Source organism: Delphinapterus leucas, chromosome 4, assembly GCF_059928025.1.
Source record: "Delphinapterus leucas isolate spDelLeu-1000000601 "Yukka" chromosome 4, BTC_Dleu_Yukka2, whole genome shotgun sequence".
NCBI classification, from domain to species: Eukaryota; Metazoa; Chordata; class Mammalia; order Artiodactyla; family Monodontidae; genus Delphinapterus; species Delphinapterus leucas.
The window spans coordinates 60241220-60258316 of NC_143132.1; the positions used below are offsets into that span (position 1 = coordinate 60241220).

The 17097-nt window shown below is 36.7% G+C and overlaps 1 protein-coding gene across 1 annotated transcript in view; it reads left to right on the top strand.

Moving 5' to 3' along the window:
* ATP6V1A (ATPase H+ transporting V1 subunit A) overlaps positions 1-16211 on the top strand; it is a 54603-nt gene extending 38392 nt beyond the window's left edge. Inside the window, exons 7-15 of the mRNA XM_089910548.1 lie at positions 828-990; positions 1517-1625; positions 5908-6030; positions 6124-6238; positions 7055-7118; positions 8596-8799; positions 10147-10241; positions 12079-12250; positions 14007-16211. Of these exons, the coding sequence (XP_089766674.1) occupies positions 828-990; positions 1517-1625; positions 5908-6030; positions 6124-6238; positions 7055-7118; positions 8596-8799; positions 10147-10241; positions 12079-12250; positions 14007-14099 (1138 nt within the window). The 3' untranslated portion in view covers positions 14100-16211. The remainder of the gene's footprint in view (positions 1-827; positions 991-1516; positions 1626-5907; positions 6031-6123; positions 6239-7054; positions 7119-8595; positions 8800-10146; positions 10242-12078; positions 12251-14006) is intronic.
* The last annotated feature ends 886 nt before the right edge of the window (positions 16212-17097 follow it).

Below are 17097 nucleotides of genomic sequence, written 5' to 3' on the forward strand. Positions count from 1 at the left end.
ATGTCTCATTTCTCCTGCCCAGACACTCCTGCCTGACACACACATTCACCCGCACACACAAACACACCTGTGACATTCACTTCCCTCTGCTCTTAACTTCCTTCTGCCCTTAATGGGATTTCACTCTCCACTGACACTTTTTAGGGAAAGTTTGAAAGTGGTGCAAATGGTACTGTAATCACAAGCTGACTCTCCAGTTGACTCCACTGGAATGTGAGCTCTTTGAATACAGAAACATGGCTATTTTCTCCGCTGTTGTCTCTCCAGCATCTCCAAGCGTAGTTTGTAGTACCTTGGAAGTACCTCATAAATCGTTATTGAATGGGTAAAAGGGGGTTGACTTAACACCTTAACAAAAGTCTTCATTTATTAACCTCTGTGACAAGATAGGAATTTCTTAGATCTTATTTTTTACCTCAGAAGACAACTTTCAAAGTGTTTATATTTCTCTTTCAGCTTTAATTCTTACATTGTCCTTTCATAAACTAATTTATTTAAGCATTCAGAATATCATTAGTGCTATTTTATTTATTTTCATATTCCTCTTCCCCAGTTACCTTATGGAATATACTTTCACTTTTCGCTATTAAAGATGATAGAAATGATTAATTTATAATAAACAACATATACTATTATAGGTGGAAACTAGGGGAGCAATTGTTATATATCTATCTGTATATCTATCTTTGTAAGTACATATATAGATACAGATGACAGTATTATAAAGTGCTTTCGTTCTTTAACTTGTATTTCTGTGTCACTTACCTACTTTATTTATTGGTATGTATTAGCGAGTAAAGTAATCCGTGCTTGTTTTATTGGTATAGATGTGTACAGGGAGGAACTACTGCAATCCCTGGGGCTTTTGGCTGTGGAAAGACGGTGATATCGCAGTCTCTATCCAAGTATTCCAACAGTGATGTGATCATCTACGTAGGATGTGGTGAGAGAGGAAATGAGATGTCTGAAGTCCTCCGGGACTTCCCAGAGGTCTGTATTTGTAACGCTTCCAATACTAATCTAGAGAAAATACCACTAATCAACTTTAATTGGCAATTAATAAAGCTTTGTGTTGAATCTGGAGCAATGCTCTCATTTGTCAAGGATCTTTTAAGGAAGTTTTCTAATTATATCTGTGATTCAGTTTGTATACTCAAGGAGACGAATTTGAATTTTTCAGTGAAACACTTGAAAGTTTCTTTTTGTGGTCTGGTGGTTTTCAGTTATTGGGAGAAAGATACAATAGGCAAAATATTTATAGGTGTGAATTTACATAGCCTTTATATGATCTACTAGGTTACTGTAGTAATATTCCTTTTTCCATAAAATAATGGGCTTCATTTATGAAATGGAAATACTGGCTGTTTTCTTTACCACACAGTGGGATAGAGGGAAGAGGTTGGAGTGCTGGGAATATGGCTTTGGGAATACAGATTATAAGAGGGATTAAATATAAACAAGTTGTGAAAAGGGGACTGAATGTTCTAGGGATCACTAATAGATTGCTTGCCTCTAGCTCACGATGGAAGTTGATGGTAAGGTAGAGTCAATTATGAAGAGGACAGCGTTGGTAGCCAATACCTCTAATATGCCTGTTGCTGCTAGAGAAGCCTCTATTTATACTGGTGAGTATATGAATTGGAATAAAAGTGATTAACATATCTGTTCTTAAGTTTAAATCTAGCACCAAACTTTTTCTTTTCCAAAGAACTTTTCTTTCCTTCTAAAGTACATACACACAACCATGTTCCTAGAATATTTTTTTTAATATTTCACATATTATTATATCTTGAGAATATGTCAATTTAAGACATTAATAGAGCTGCCACAATCTTTTTGATGACTTTAAAATGATGTATCTTCTACTACTGGTTTTCCTTTTTTCATTACATGTTTTACCATTGCTCTCTGAATATATCTGTATCTCTATAACTTGAATTATCAGCTTTGAACTGTAATACTTTGAATATCAGTATGTTTATGTATTATCTTCCATCTTTGCTCCCACTTCCATCCAGCTTTTGGTGCTTTGATTTCTACATTTTCAGGATTTATAATGTTCGTATTCTGTTCTATAACCATAAATCCAGTATTTGTATTAGCCTTAGACCTAGTGAAATGGAGTCATGCCCACTGGCAGTCCCTTGACTACAGTTTTTCCATTTGTTTCATGGTTGGACAAAATTTGAATTCTTGTTTCTTTGTAAGTCTGGGTTTTTTCAGCTGCCTTTAAATTTTAACAGTTTGGCAGAGTATAAAATTTTTTGATCAGTATTTCTTGCCTAGAGAACTCTTATTTCAGCATTAAGTGCTGGGGAGAGATCTGACGCTGGCCTACTTTTTTTTCCTTTTATAGGTGATTTTTCTTTTTACCCAAAGGAATGTCTCTTTAACTTTGAAGTCTTCTTTTTTTTATTTGCTTATTTTTTGGCTGCGTCAGACCTTCATTGTTGGGTCTTCGTTGCTGCGCACGGGCTTTCTCTAGTTGCCACAAGTGAGGGCTACTCTTCATTGCGTTGCACGGGCTTCTCATTGCAGTGTCTTCTCTTGTTTTGGAGCTTGGACTGTAGGTGCGCAGGCTTCAGTACTTGTGGCACACGGGTTCAGTAGTTGTGGCTCGTGGGCTCTAGAGCTCAGGTTCGGTAGTTCTGGCACACGTGCTTAGTTGCTCCGCGGCATGTGGGATCTTCCCGGACCAGGGCTCAAAACAGTGTCCCCTGCATTGGCAGGCGGATTCTTAACCACGGCGCCACCAGGGAAGTCCTAACCTTGAAGTCTTATAACTTTATTAGGATATATCCCAGTATTGATAGTTCTGATAATTTTTTCCTGAGACATAGTATACCTTTTCAATCTATGAATATGTCTTTTATTTTGGAAAATTTTTGAGAATGGTTTCTGAAACTTTTTCTTTTCCATTATGGTTATCTTCTTGAAGCTAAACATATAGCGTCTCCTTTAGCTGTTTCCATATGCATCATTTCCTCTCTAATTCTTTTTATTTAGCCTTTTATCCATTTTTTAACAGGGTAATCAACGTGTATTCTTTGTATTGCTTCCAGTGAAGCCTTTATGTTCTTCTAGCTCTTTGCTGAGTTCTGCTGGCTCATGAAACATCTTTTGTGATCTTACTGTATACTCCTTGAGATTTTTATTTTGTGGTAGGATGCAATATTAAGATTTTCTTTTATTAATTAATTGTGGTCACAGTTTTCATTTGTTTCTTGGCAGGTTCATTGCTGTACTCTGCTCTTCTGTCTCTCTTTTTCTTTTATTTTTGTTCCTGTGCTGATGTTTATTATTACTATTACTCATCTTTGCAGGAGCTGGGAGGGAATGGTTGTTACTGTGGTCCAGGGTAGCAGGAATTCTTCCTGGTAATCTGTGAAGTTTGTTATAGCATAGAGTTGTGTAAGTTATTTTACTTTTTCTTTCCTGCCAACAAAAATCCGCAGCTACAAGGCCACTTACAATGAATTCTTTCTCTTCTACCCTGCCTCATTCACTTTTTACTTACTGAAAAAGAGTGCCTTCCTTTTTTTTGGGTCCCCATCTCTCTACTTCCCCTTGATGCCAAACTGGGTCCAAGGAACCCCTGCCACTAGCCCTGTACCCCTTTTACTGTGTTCCAGACAACGGATTCTTTGTTTTGCCCCTCAGGATGTACCTTCTGGTTTGCAAAAGCTTAATCTGAGATGTGCAGCCTCAGGTGAATTCTTGGTGTCTTTCCACCCCCTTGTTTGTTTTTTATCTCATTTAGTTGGCTTTCCTCATTATTTTGTTGTGAAGCTAAACATGGCCCCTAATTTTTGACTATGGAGTTTGTGTTTCTGTATTTCTTATTCTCCTTGTTTGGTGGTTACTCTTATGAGAAGAAGGAGAAAGTGACATACTCATCTGCTATTTTAGGACAAGTCTACCTACTTCTTTTAAATGGCTGCACAGTATCCCTTTGTATGGATATATCGTAATTTATTTAACCAGCATCCTTTTAGGGGGCACTTGGATTATTGATAATTTTTTTGCTCCCACAAACTTCACACCATAAAACATTCTTAAGCATGTTTTTTACACTGTGGCTTTGTATGTTTTATGCGCATGTTTCTTTGTATTTTTGTCAGGTAAGCTCTTAGAAGTAAAATTGCTAAGAATACAACTGTTAATATAGATTTTAGTTTCTAATAGCTCTTCAAAAGGAATAACAGTGGACAAGAATTCTGCTTCTTCACATACTCACCAATGCTAATTTCTTCAATACTTTCTTATGATCATTATCATACAGAAAAGTTGAAAGAATATTACAGTGAATACCCATGTACCCCACACCTAGATCTGATAATTAGCATTTTACCATCCCTGCTTTATTAGATGCCTATTTGGTCTGTATTTCTTACAGTGCGCTAGCATCTTTTCTGTGTGTATTCACCATTTGACAACTGCCTTCTGTCCATTTTTGTATTGGTAGTAGCTGTTTATCATATGGATTGGTAAAGCTCTTTGAAATCAGTCTTTCATCTGTTATGAGTTGCAGATATTGTCCTAGTTTGCTTATCTTTTGATTTTTGTCTGAGGGTTTTTTTTTTTTTCTTGTAGGCACTGATATCTTTAGGTCTATGAAAGTGGTCTATGAGACTTCTTTGAGGTTTAGTCATGTGTATCTGTCTCTTCTGTCAAGTCTTTTTAATAAATATATACACACAGGCATTAGTGAATGTTGTCACAGAGACATAGCGTATTTGTATAAGAGAGGATCTGATTCTACCATCAGATTGAAATATGTGATAATTACTGTGTTTTTTAAGCCTTAATAATGATAAGTGGATTTCTTAAAGACTTTGTTCCTTGGATCATATTTTGGAAGCCTAAGTCAGTATTTTTTATTCTGAAGGATGTGATAAATAGTAAAGTTCTGAGTTTTCCAGCAACTATTTTGTTTTACTTTTATAAGCATCTGTTTCTTTACTGGTAAAATAAGGGAATTAGGGCACTAGATTTGCTGGAATCTACTGTTGCTTATGATGTAGCAACAAATATACATTTCTAATATCTTAGAGTTGTATAGTACTTTGTACTTTGCAGAGGGCATTTATAGAAATCTTTTCATCTGGTATGTGTAGATAGATAGGGTGAGAGTTATTCCATTTTCACAGATTAGGAAACCACACTGGGAAATGAAGTTATTTTGCTAAAATTAATGACAGAATAGGAAGTAGAACCCAGGACATCTTTCTGTATATTAGCTTCTTCTAAGTGGTTTACTGTATGTGATTTTACAGGAGAGGACCCAATCTGCATAGCAGAATGATCTGGATAATTAAGATTATTACTCACGTTAATAACATTTGTTACTTTTGAAAAATAAACAAGCTAATTAGTTGAGGAGTTTTTGATGCCTATGTCTAATTATCTCAACAATGAATGGGAGGAAAGTCTTTTCCTACTTTTAAAAACGTATACTAGGCTATGATAAACCCAAACATATAATTGCTCAATATAATAGACATTTATTTCAGATGATCCGGGCAATCTTCATTATTCTGTCATTTTTGGGCTGGGACGCAGGCTGAAAAGAGCTCTTTCATTTCGACACATATCTTGCATGGATCCTGGGAGTTCTCGCCCTCTCAGTAAACCAGAAGGAAGAAGTAGCATGGAAGGATGTGTGGCTTGCCTGGTGGTGGAACACATGACTCTTACATTCCATTAGATAGGGGTCAGTTACTTGCCACATCTAAATGCAGAGGAGGCTAGACAATATAATTCAGCTGTATGCCCAAAAGAAGCAGCACAGATTATGGTGAACAGCTAGCAGTCTTAGGAACTTATTGCTTTAAATTTTTCTTAAGGGTGAAAAAGTCAGGATGATACTTTATAGGATTATAACTTGTAATATTCTTCCCAATTTAGGAATTACACTGTCAGAATATTTCCGTGACATGGGCTATCACGTCAGTATGATGGCTGACTCTACCTCCAGATGGGCTGAGGCTCTTAGAGAAATCTCTGGTCGCTTAGCTGAAATGCCTGCAGGTAAGTCTTTGTATTGCTTATTACATAAGCAAGACTTTTAGGATTTGGGGACTGGCTTATAACCGCTCCTTAAAATTTCTTTTCATTTTTCAGATAGTGGATATCCTGCATATCTTGGTGCCCGCCTGGCCTCATTCTATGAGCGAGCTGGCAGAGTGAAATGTCTTGGAAATCCTGAGAGAGAAGGGAGTGTCAGCATTGTAGGAGCGTAGGTATCAAAACTGTACTTTTCATAAGAAAAAAGGTTATTTATTTTAAAGAGACAATATTTAGCCCCCCTGAGAGCAGTGATTTTTTTTTTTTTTTTTGTGGTACGCGGACCTCTCACTGTTGTGGCCTCTCCCGTTGCGGAGCACAGGCTCCAGACACGCAGGCTCAGCGGCCATGGCTCACGGGCCCAGCCGCTCCGTGGCATGTGGGATCTTCCCGGACTGGGGCACGAACCCACGCCCCCTGCATCAGCAGGCGGACTCCCAACCACTGTGCCACCAGGGAAGCCCGAGAGCAGTGATTCTTAACCAAGGTTGCACTTGAGTCATCCAAGGAGCTCTTTAAAATGCACATGTTTAGGGTCATCTCTACATGTTATGGTTCTATAGATTTGACTTGACTGAGTTATTATATTCAAGTCACAATATCATAGAAATAATTTAGAAAATTATAGACATGTTAAGGTAAGACTGTATCATGATAAAAACAATGTGAAGATTCACGATCCCCACATAAAGCCATACTTTGTTCTCAGACCTTTTCCTTCCTTCCTGTTTCATCTGTTTGATTAGAATAGTGAAACAGATTATAATTAAATCTGTCTCATTTCTCAAACTAGAAGGTGTTTAATAGTTGTCATTCTTAATTTTTAACTTAGTACTGGTTTTTATTTAAGATTTTTGTATAACATTTTCTTTCCGAAGGTCATATTTCTAAAGTTATTTACATTAAAATGGACTTGCAAAAAATTGCTTTTATATACAAGTTATTTTCCATAAGCATTTCTAATGACTTTTTCTTCTTTTAAATTTAGAGTTTCTCCACCTGGTGGTGATTTTTCTGATCCAGTTACATCTGCTACTCTTGGTATTGTTCAGGTATATCTTTCCCTCGTGTAGTCAGCTTCTGAGCTCCACCCCACCCCAGGCTGTCCTCATGTTATCCACATCACTGTGAAGTATTTCATTTGGTCACTGAAGAGTAGGCAGCGGTAAAGTCTGTTTTAGCAACATTCTTACTACTGAAAGTCTTCAGTGCTGTCTGTTCTTTCTTAGCTCTTTATCTAGAGTTTATAATAGATTTAATATTCTGTAAGTGGAAAATACATCCGGGTAGCAAAGTTTTATTCGTGTTAAAGTAATACTACACTTTGAGTTAGAGTAACCCTAGGAGTAGAAACAAATGGGCCCAGAAAAGATATAATGGCAAAAACCCCATAGAAGTTTCTCCTCGTGGTATGGTCCAAGGCAGGTAACCCTATTAGAGGGCAGCTCTTTTCCATTCCACAGTAATCCAGAACCAGCGCTTCTTCCACCTTGGGCTCCACCTAGCCTGGTAGTTGTCTGCATCTGGCTGGCACAGGGGGACTGTGTAGAAGGCACACCTACTTTGGGCTTAGGCCTGGTCACTCCACTCATTCTGTTAGCCACACCCAGATGAAAGCAAAACTTGGAAAGCGTAGTTTCTGCCTAGGCAGCTTCCCGGTGACAAGGGCATGAATTCTAGTGGATAGCCAGCCAACTTGGCCATTAAAAGTAAGCCTGGGGGGGGTGGGGGCGGGGATGAACTGGAAAATTGGGATTGACATGTATACACTAATATGTATAAAATAGATAACCAATAAGAACCTGCTGTATAAAAAATAAATAAATAAAAAATTTTTAAAAAGTAAGCCTAAATGAAAGATGTATATAAATCAGAGCTATAATTTTTTTAATGTTGATACATTTATAAGCATATGTATTATTCATATGGGAAAAATAGAATATTTGCCTATATTTCTGTCAGTTTCAGATAAAAGGAAGTGGTAGAGGCTAAATTCACAACTTTCAAGATGTTTAACCTTTGCTGAAATTTTGAATTTTTAATTGCAGTGAAATGGGGAGCAAAGTTAGGAACGCATAAAATACATATATATGTTTGGCCTCAGAAAAATGACTGTCACATCTTTTAGGATTGGCCCTTAATGATAGGGAACTGAATTTATTCAGAACATTTAGAGGTTTTCATTAAAGTGAAGTATCTATCTTAATAAGCATTTTCTGGTTCATCTGTTTATATTGCACTGTCATAATCTTCAAAGGAGTCAGTGTTTTTGCTATCAGATTTGACATACTATTAAGGAAATTTTGATTTGTAGATATTACCCATACTGAAACTAAAAGAAATACATTTTCCTATTTGCAGTTTTGTTCTATTTCATGTATACTTGTTATATACTAAAAAGATAAATAATTTGACCAGAAAAGTATAGAATTGCATATTTAGGACAAACAAATACATTTCAATACTTCAAAAAAAATTGTATTTAAGAAAAATTTTTATGTTTTGTTTTTGCTTTTGTCTTTAAATCAGGTATTCTGGGGCTTAGATAAGAAACTAGCTCAACGGAAGCATTTCCCGTCTGTCAACTGGCTGATCAGCTACAGCAAGTACATGCGTGCCTTGGATGAGTACTATGACAAACACTTCACAGAGTTTGTTCCTCTGAGGACCAAAGCTAAGGAGATTCTGCAGGAAGAAGAAGACTTGGCAGAAATTGTACAGCTTGTGGGAAAGGTAGGTTGTAAAATCTTGTGGAAGACAGGTCTGTGAGTTGCACTGAAGCTTTTTAAGGACAAACAGAACCTTGGATATGTGGATTCTTGCTGGGAGAATTAGTATTTATTAAATATTTTTTAAGCTAATAGGATTTTAGATTATTCCTTTATCCAGCAGATATTTGAGGGACCTGCTTGTGTTATGGAAAGTAGAAAGATGATTGGTGTTTAGATTATTATTGAATAACAAACCACTCCGACATATAGTGGCTTAAGTAGTGTTTTTTTGCTCATGGTTTTTGGGTTTAGTGGACTCAGATGGGAAGCCTTGCTTGGGTCCCCTCATACAGTTTTTGCAGTCATATGGTGGCTGAGACCATAGTCATTTGAAAGTTTCTTCCCTCACATGTCTGGTGCCTGGGCTAGGATGACTGGAATAGCTAAGGGTTGGCTGGGCATTTCTCTCTATGTGGTGTTTCAAAAAAAATCAGCCTATTTGTGTACCCATGTTCATAGAAACATCTAAGCACTAAAAGGTGGGAGCAACCCAGATGTCCTTTGCAACACACTCACGTGCGCACGCGCACACACATGCACACACAATGGAATTAATATTCCATTTCAGCCTTGAGAAGGAAGGGAAATTCAAACACATGTTGCAACGTGGATGAACCTTGAGGGGACATTATGTTAGGTGAAATAAACGAGCCACAAAAAGACAAATACTTATATGTAACGTATCTGAAGTAGTCAAATTCATAGAAGTAGAAAGTAGAGTAGTGGTTAACTGGGACCGGGAGGGCGGAAGGGGAGTTGTTGTTTAATAGGTATAGAGTTTCAAATTTGTAAGATGAAAAGTTATGGAAATCTGTTTCACAACAATGTGAACATACTTAACCTACTGAACTACACTTAAAAATCGTTACGATAGTAAATTTATGTTATATATTTTCACAACAAAATCCAAAAAAGAACATCAATCAGGAAGCAGTTATGAAGTGAATTTATTATTTTTTTTAATTTTTTTTTTAATTTTTATTTTTTTTGCGGTACGCGGGCCTCTCACTGTTGTGGCCTCTCCCGTTGCGGAGCACAGGCTCCGGACGTGCAGGCTCAGCGGCCATGGCTCACGGGCCCAGCTGCTCCGCGGCATGTGGGATCTTCCCGGACCAGGGCACGAACCCGTGTCCCCTGCATCAGCAGGCAGACTCTCAACCACTGCGCCACCGGGGAAGCCCCTGAAGTGAATTTATTAATGATAGGTGATCGTGTGTTGATTATGTGGTTTCTGCATGCTAACTGGTTAGAACTATTGGTCCCACGTTGTGGCAGTAAATTTCTAAAAATGTATTTTTTCCTCTTCTAGGCTTCACTAGCAGAAACAGATAAAATCACTCTGGAGGTAGCAAAACTTATCAAAGATGATTTCCTTCAACAAAATGGATATACTCCTTATGACAGGTAATCTAGCCTGATTTTCTTTTTTTAATTTGAGGATATTCTATCAAGTGTTGAAGAAGGAGCTGCCTACACATTAAAACCCTCCCCTCGGGGCTTTCCTGGTGGCGCAGTGTTGTGGCCCGCATACCACAAAAAAAACACAAAAAACAAAACAAAACCCTCGCCGCCTTTTTTTTCTCATACAGACACACTCTGACTCCGTGTATAGGTTTATTTTATATTTTCATAGCAGACATCTAGTGATCCAGTATGTTCCCTTATCTTGAGTTGGCTCATTTTTCCAGTTATGACAGTGTTTTCACTCATTATCCAGCCATCTTTAATTAGATTAAATTGTGGCTTAGTGTACAGAGCCTGGGGATCATTGCCTCTTTCAGAAGCTTTTCTCACTACCTGTTACCACAGCCTGTGCCTCTTCTACTCTTTTCCTAAATAATATACTTTCGTGCCTCATTTCCCAAGAGTTCTATTCTTTTTATATTTATTTATTTATTTATTTATGGCTGCGTTGGGTCGCTGTTGCTGCACGCAGTCTTCCTCTAGTTGTAGAGAGCGGGGGCTACTCTTTGTTGCAGAGCACGGGCTTCTCATTTTGGTGGCTTCTCTTATTGCAGAGCACAGGCTCTAGGCATGCAGACTTCACCATTGTGGCACGTGGGCTCAGTAGTTGTGGCTCGTGGGCTCTAGAGTGCAGGCTCAGTAGTTGCGGTGCACGGGCTTAGTTGCTCCGCGGCATGTGGGGTTTTCCTGGACGAGGACTCGAACTCATGTCCCCTGCATTGGCAGGTAGATTCTTAACCACTGCGCCACCAGGGAAGCCCAAGAGTCATATTCTTTTTCTTTCTACTGAAGTCCCTGTCGGACATCTCACCAGTCCCTGCTACTCCTGCCCAGTGCTTGTTTTTCATTATTGTCTCTGCTACTTCCATGGCTTATTTAAAAGTTCCCATTTCTTTTAAACTTTGATAATTTGAACCCTTTTTCATCATAGGCTAGTTTTTCTCCCTCAATCATATTTGGCCCTGTATAAGACTAAAGTGGAAACTGAACACATAGGAAGACTACCAGAATGTAAGACAAGCAGAAAATATGACAGTATAATCAGTAAGGCTCAAAAAAACCTATCAGGAACTTAAGAAGCTCTAGGAAGCATCCACACAAAGATATCTCCACAAAGGGAAAATTATTTGAAGAGAGTGTAATGGAGAGTGTGCATGAAATTGTGTATGCAAGTAAGTTTAAATGCGTTGGAAATTTGATTAGAATGCATGTGATGCAAGTTGAATATTAACTTCTGTGTCTTCATTATTAAAAGATATGGGTAAATGAAAGTGGACACATTAATGGAGAAAGGAAATGCTTATTAACTTTAGGAAATTGCAGTTCCCTGCTTTCCTATTATTTATTAAACCTTCACCGACTGTCACAAGGGAGTCTTTACAACTCAGTTATTTTACCATTTGGGTAACTGCTTTAACTGCACTGTACAAACACAAACCCTCAGAGGTCATTAGATTGTAGCAGTACTGTTTCATTGTTCTTCCTGTTTGATTGTGTTAACAAAAATTAACGTCACTCTTTAAATAAAAGAATACATAGCTCCATCTCTCCATCCACCCCCTATTCCTGAGACATCTCTGTCCAAAAACTCTGGTTAAGTATTATTGATCTTTTCCACTATTCTTTTTTCATTCCTTATGTATCATGCAATAAATGTAAGTAGTGTGCATATCTAAATAAAGAAGTTAATGCTCTGGTATTTTACAGATGAAGTAAAAACTATGAACTTGCTTTGGATTTTGTTTTTGTTTATTATTTTGACTTCCATTTATCCTAGGTTCTGCCCATTCTACAAGACAGTAGGGATGCTGTCCAACATGATTGCATTTTATGATATGGCCCGCAGAGCTGTTGAAACCACTGCCCAGAGTGACAATAAAATCACATGGTCCATTATCCGTGAGCACATGGGGGAGATCCTCTATAAGCTTTCCTCCATGAAATTCAAGGTATATTTGTTTCTACCATAAACTTCTTTTAGTAGTTTCTTTTTGATTTTTTAAAATATCTGGGTCCCAAACCTGGTGTGTGAAACTGGCATTTATCATTTTCATACATGCTCGGGTTATGTAAAACCAGAAGAGACCTCAAAGCTATGTTCAAATAGGAATTCACATGATAAAGACTATAGTATGTCACGTCTAAAATAAACGCCGACGTGTTTTCCCTTTTGTCTTAACTGCCAGGCAATTTAGAGCTAAAATCATTGCTAAGGAGCAGTTACCTTACCTCAAGTGCCTGTTAATATCTAATCCCGATGCTCCTCTGAAACGATTTCTGCTGCTTACTTCAAGTATCCTATTACACATCATTTTTACTTTTAAGTAGACTCTCATTCTTTGGGAAGTACACAAGACATAAATAGATAATTAAGTGAAATTATCTGTAGAAACTCAAATGTGTAAGATTGTTTTTAAAACACTTGATCAGTTGAGTTGTATTTAATTATTTCTAAGTCATGACATCCAAGTATATTTGCTAATCTCCTACTGAGAAATTAAGAGTGATTCTCTGAATGTGTATGTTATGTATATAGTGTTTGCATTATAGATTGGAAGTAAATTTGTATAGACACTCACTGTATCAAGGATTTTAAAATATTCACACCCTTTGAGTCCTGTCTTTCCATTTCAAAACATATAACCCAAGGAAAAAATTAGAGATTTTGATATGGATGTATGTAAAAGATTGTATATTAAACTTTTAAATGTCATCCAAAAGTGAACGGAACCACTGTGGCATGTACATTACAGCAAAAATATTATAAAGGCATTAACATCTTTTTTTCAAAGAATATCCAAAGACACAGGGAAACGCTTATGGTATAATTAGTGAAAAAAGTTGGTTGCAAAGAAATTCCATATGTAATTTGATCCAAATTTTATTTTTTAAAATTATACATTCATAGGAAGATGATAAAAAAATATATGCAATAATATAATAGTGATGACTTCTGGTAGTATAACTAAAGGTGCTCTCTTTTTTCTGTTTACAGGTATATTGTATCAAATTAACATTTCAGTTGTTCTTTAATATCATTAAGTATTTTTCTATAGCACTATTTTGTGGCTGGAGAATAATATTTTCCTATTCTTAGGCATTTAGGAAATTTCCAGTTGTTGGTATGGACAACTTTGTTCATGTAGTTGGTTTTGTGTATTTTCCTAGTATATGTTCTCAGAAGTGGAAGATTGGGTCAGAGGGCTTAAACACTTTAAGGTTTCTTTCATACATTTTACTCAATTAAGTTGCTTTCCATACAGATTTTAAATGGGGTGCATTTTGAGATTATTTTAGAAATTTTACTCCCCCCGTCCCAAGGTGATACTACCAGACCTTGAATAGTAAATTCTGTTTTGATTAAATTCCGACTATCATATACACAGAGAGGAATGCATCTAATACACATTGCTGCATAATTCCCTAATAGTTTGCATATCGTTGAGGGTAAATCCATTGGTTGTTGAATACAGTTAGCAAGCAAGACACAAAATGGAAATTTTGTCTTCTGTTTGGTTGGATGACTACTTTATACATTTCTACCCTTAAAGGAAAAAAGAAAAATAAGGTTAATTCTGCCTCCTGCCTGTGTTTTACCAGTGCACCTCAGCCTAGTACTCAAATATAGTAAATATAAATAACTCACTATGTGTTCTGAAAATTATTTTCCAAAGGTAAATTGAATTCTGTCATGTCTTCTTTCAGGATCCAGTGAAAGATGGTGAGGCAAAGATCAAGGCCGACTATGCACAACTTCTTGAGGATATGCAGAATGCATTCCGTAGCCTTGAAGATTAGAACTGTGATTTCTTTCCTCCTTTTCCTCAGCAAGGTCTCATATGTGTATATTTTCCTAAATTTCTCATCTCAAACCCTTTGCTTCTTTATTGTGCAGCTTTGAGACTAGTGCCTATGTGTGTTATCATTTGTTTCCCTGTTTATTTGGTAGGTCTTATATAAAACAAACATTCCTTTGTTCCAGTGTTTGAAGGGCCTCCCTGATCCTTTCTCCAAAGTGGTGAATGTAGTAAATAGGATATACAATGGCTACACTACTGTAAACGTGTATGTAGGGTGACGTCTCTCCTTGTCCTAGGTTTGCCCTTTCCTCATCGCCATTAAATTGTAAACAGGACTACCGCGTGTACTCTCTTTGCAATGGATCTGGAATGGAAGGCCAGACTTCTATACATTTTGTCAGGTTCATTGTGAAATGACTCAACATCTGTGTGGTAAAGTTGTTTGCAGCTTAGCATTTTGCTAAGTAACCTGCTTTGTAGGAAATAATTACTTTTTTAAAACGTGAATAATTAATGTTTCTATTATGTGTTGCTTTCCCCCAGTATAAATCAAGAATGTTTGTGGGAAACTGTTGAGAACTGTACTGTTTTTAAAGCAGGCATTTGTGGGACTCAGCACAATAGATGAATCAGTGCCCTCTAAAAAAGTGAAAAAGGAGCCAGGTGATCAAACTTAGATTAACATCATCTTGTTAAAGCCTATTTTACTTCACTAGGAAAAATTCGGTATCAAGGACTATTATACTACATTGCTAGCAAATTCTTTTTAAAATTACGTTTAAAACAATCACCAAGAAGTTGATCCACATCACACCCTCTTTTTTTTCCTCAAACATCGTAGAACCCTAAGCTTCTAAGAATCATGTGGCAATGTGATAGGCAGTAAAATGCCACAGAGAAGATATTTAGTAGTGGTTAAAGGCTGTTTGCACCTTTAAGGACCAGCTGGGCTTTAGTGATTCTTGGGGCCAGAGTGGCACTATGTTTTTACAAGATAATGACATGTTTCACATGTTTTTGTTTGCTAATTGAATTTCTGAACAACCAGCTTCCTGATTGTAAAAAATATTATTCTTTCACATGGTTTTTGATTCACTGGCTCAAAAGATTTCTCAGAATACCTGTAGCTGTAGCAGCATAACAGTTTCCATTCTGTTTCATAGGGATGAAGTTAATTCTTATATCTGCTGATAACAGAATCTGGGTCATGTGAAAAAAAGATCATTTCTTCCTATCTTTTAAGTATATGTTTTAAAATAAAAGTTTCTGTGTTTGTATGATAAGGCACATTAGGTAATATATTTCTTTTGGTCTGTTAAGGAAAGATGCAGTTAGAGAATTCAGCTATGTTTGTTTAAATCCTTGCAGATTACATGTTCTTACAGTGGCCTGCTGTTCAGAATAAGTATTCTGCCATGTATCTTTTTTTAACCTTTCAGAATATTGGAAGATAAAAATTGTGCAGTGATTTGTTGAGACGTGGATGTAATGGTGCTGCTGAATCAGTTTGCTTTCCAATGTGGCCTCCTACCCAGAGGCCCTAAGACCAGTGGAAATTAAAAGAATTTCAAAAACTTTCAATTCCTACCTTAAATCTACCAGCAAACTAGGATTGTGTTAGTAATGAATGATATGACGAAGAAAGTTTGACCAAGTTTCTTTTGTGTTTTTCTGAATTTGCAATGTACATTCTTACTCCTTTTTAAGAATGTTGATGTATGGGTGTGAACATGCTAGAGAAGCTTTGCTCAGAGCCTCACTGTAAGTGTCCCTTCACCCATATGTTGTAGAATTTCACATTGGTCACTGATCATATTTCTTTAATAAGAATGTGTTAAAGTTAACAACAGTCTTTTAAAAAGATGATGCAGTTCTATATTTATTGTGCTGTGCCTGATCCTAAGTGGAGCCAGTTAACAAGTTTCATATGTATTTTTCCAGTGTTAAATCTCACACATTGTACCCTTTGGAAACTTCCTTCCATCCTGACAAACGAATAGAAGAGGTCGTATATATTGCCTCCTTATCCTTGAGGTTTCACTATCTTTATGTTAAAAGTTGTGTATAATTGTTAAAATCTATGAAAGAATAAAAAGTGGATTTAAATTAACATTTTTCCTTTTTTTGTGTGGGTGTGGCAAGATCTGCTAAAAAAAGTGCCACCTTATTGTATTTCGGCTTGTTTTCAGTATGAACTTTAAAGTTTTTTATTTCCCTCTTTATAGATTGTTACTTAAGATCATGAAATTGAATTGGCGCCCTCACTATAGACTGCAAAAAGTCCTATAATCATGTACCACTGTGATTTGGAAATATGGTACATGGAATCCCATAGCATTCTGAATATTACTTTAAATTGAAAAAATGAATGGTTTCTAAAAGTAGACTTAAAATGAAAGGAAATCAGTGTACTCATCTCTACTTTTGGCAAATGAACTAAAGCATTGTAATTCGTAATTCTGCAAGCCAAATTATTTAAGACCCAGTGTAGCAACATGGTTTTTATCTCCTTAAGTGTATTTTAACAATTTCTAAAGGAGTAAGAAGCAGTGTGAAATGAAAAACTCTACCAACTTTATGTAGAGAAATACTTAAAAATTCATGAGAAAGCTTATTCATTATAGAATGGGTGATTTTTATTCTTTTTTGGTAATAATCCAGTATTTTCAGGTTATTAGTTTTAATGTATTGCCACAATGTAAGAGTATGAAGAAGGGAACCAATTTTCTCAGGTGAGGTGTGATAAAATGCCTCTGAAGTTGTTCTAAGGGCTCCCTTTTAGTTCGAGTTCCCCCAGAAGTTGACACTGAGACATGTATTTGCGTGCAGACAGTTTATTTGGGATGAGATCCTAGGAAAGCACCAGTAGGGAAATAGAGAATTAAGACAGAATTGAAGGAAGCCAATACGTGTTCTTATCAAGCAAGTCAACATTTTGGAGCACCATCCTGCTGGGGAGTTCTGGGAACAACTGAAAAATATGCACCTCGTTATAT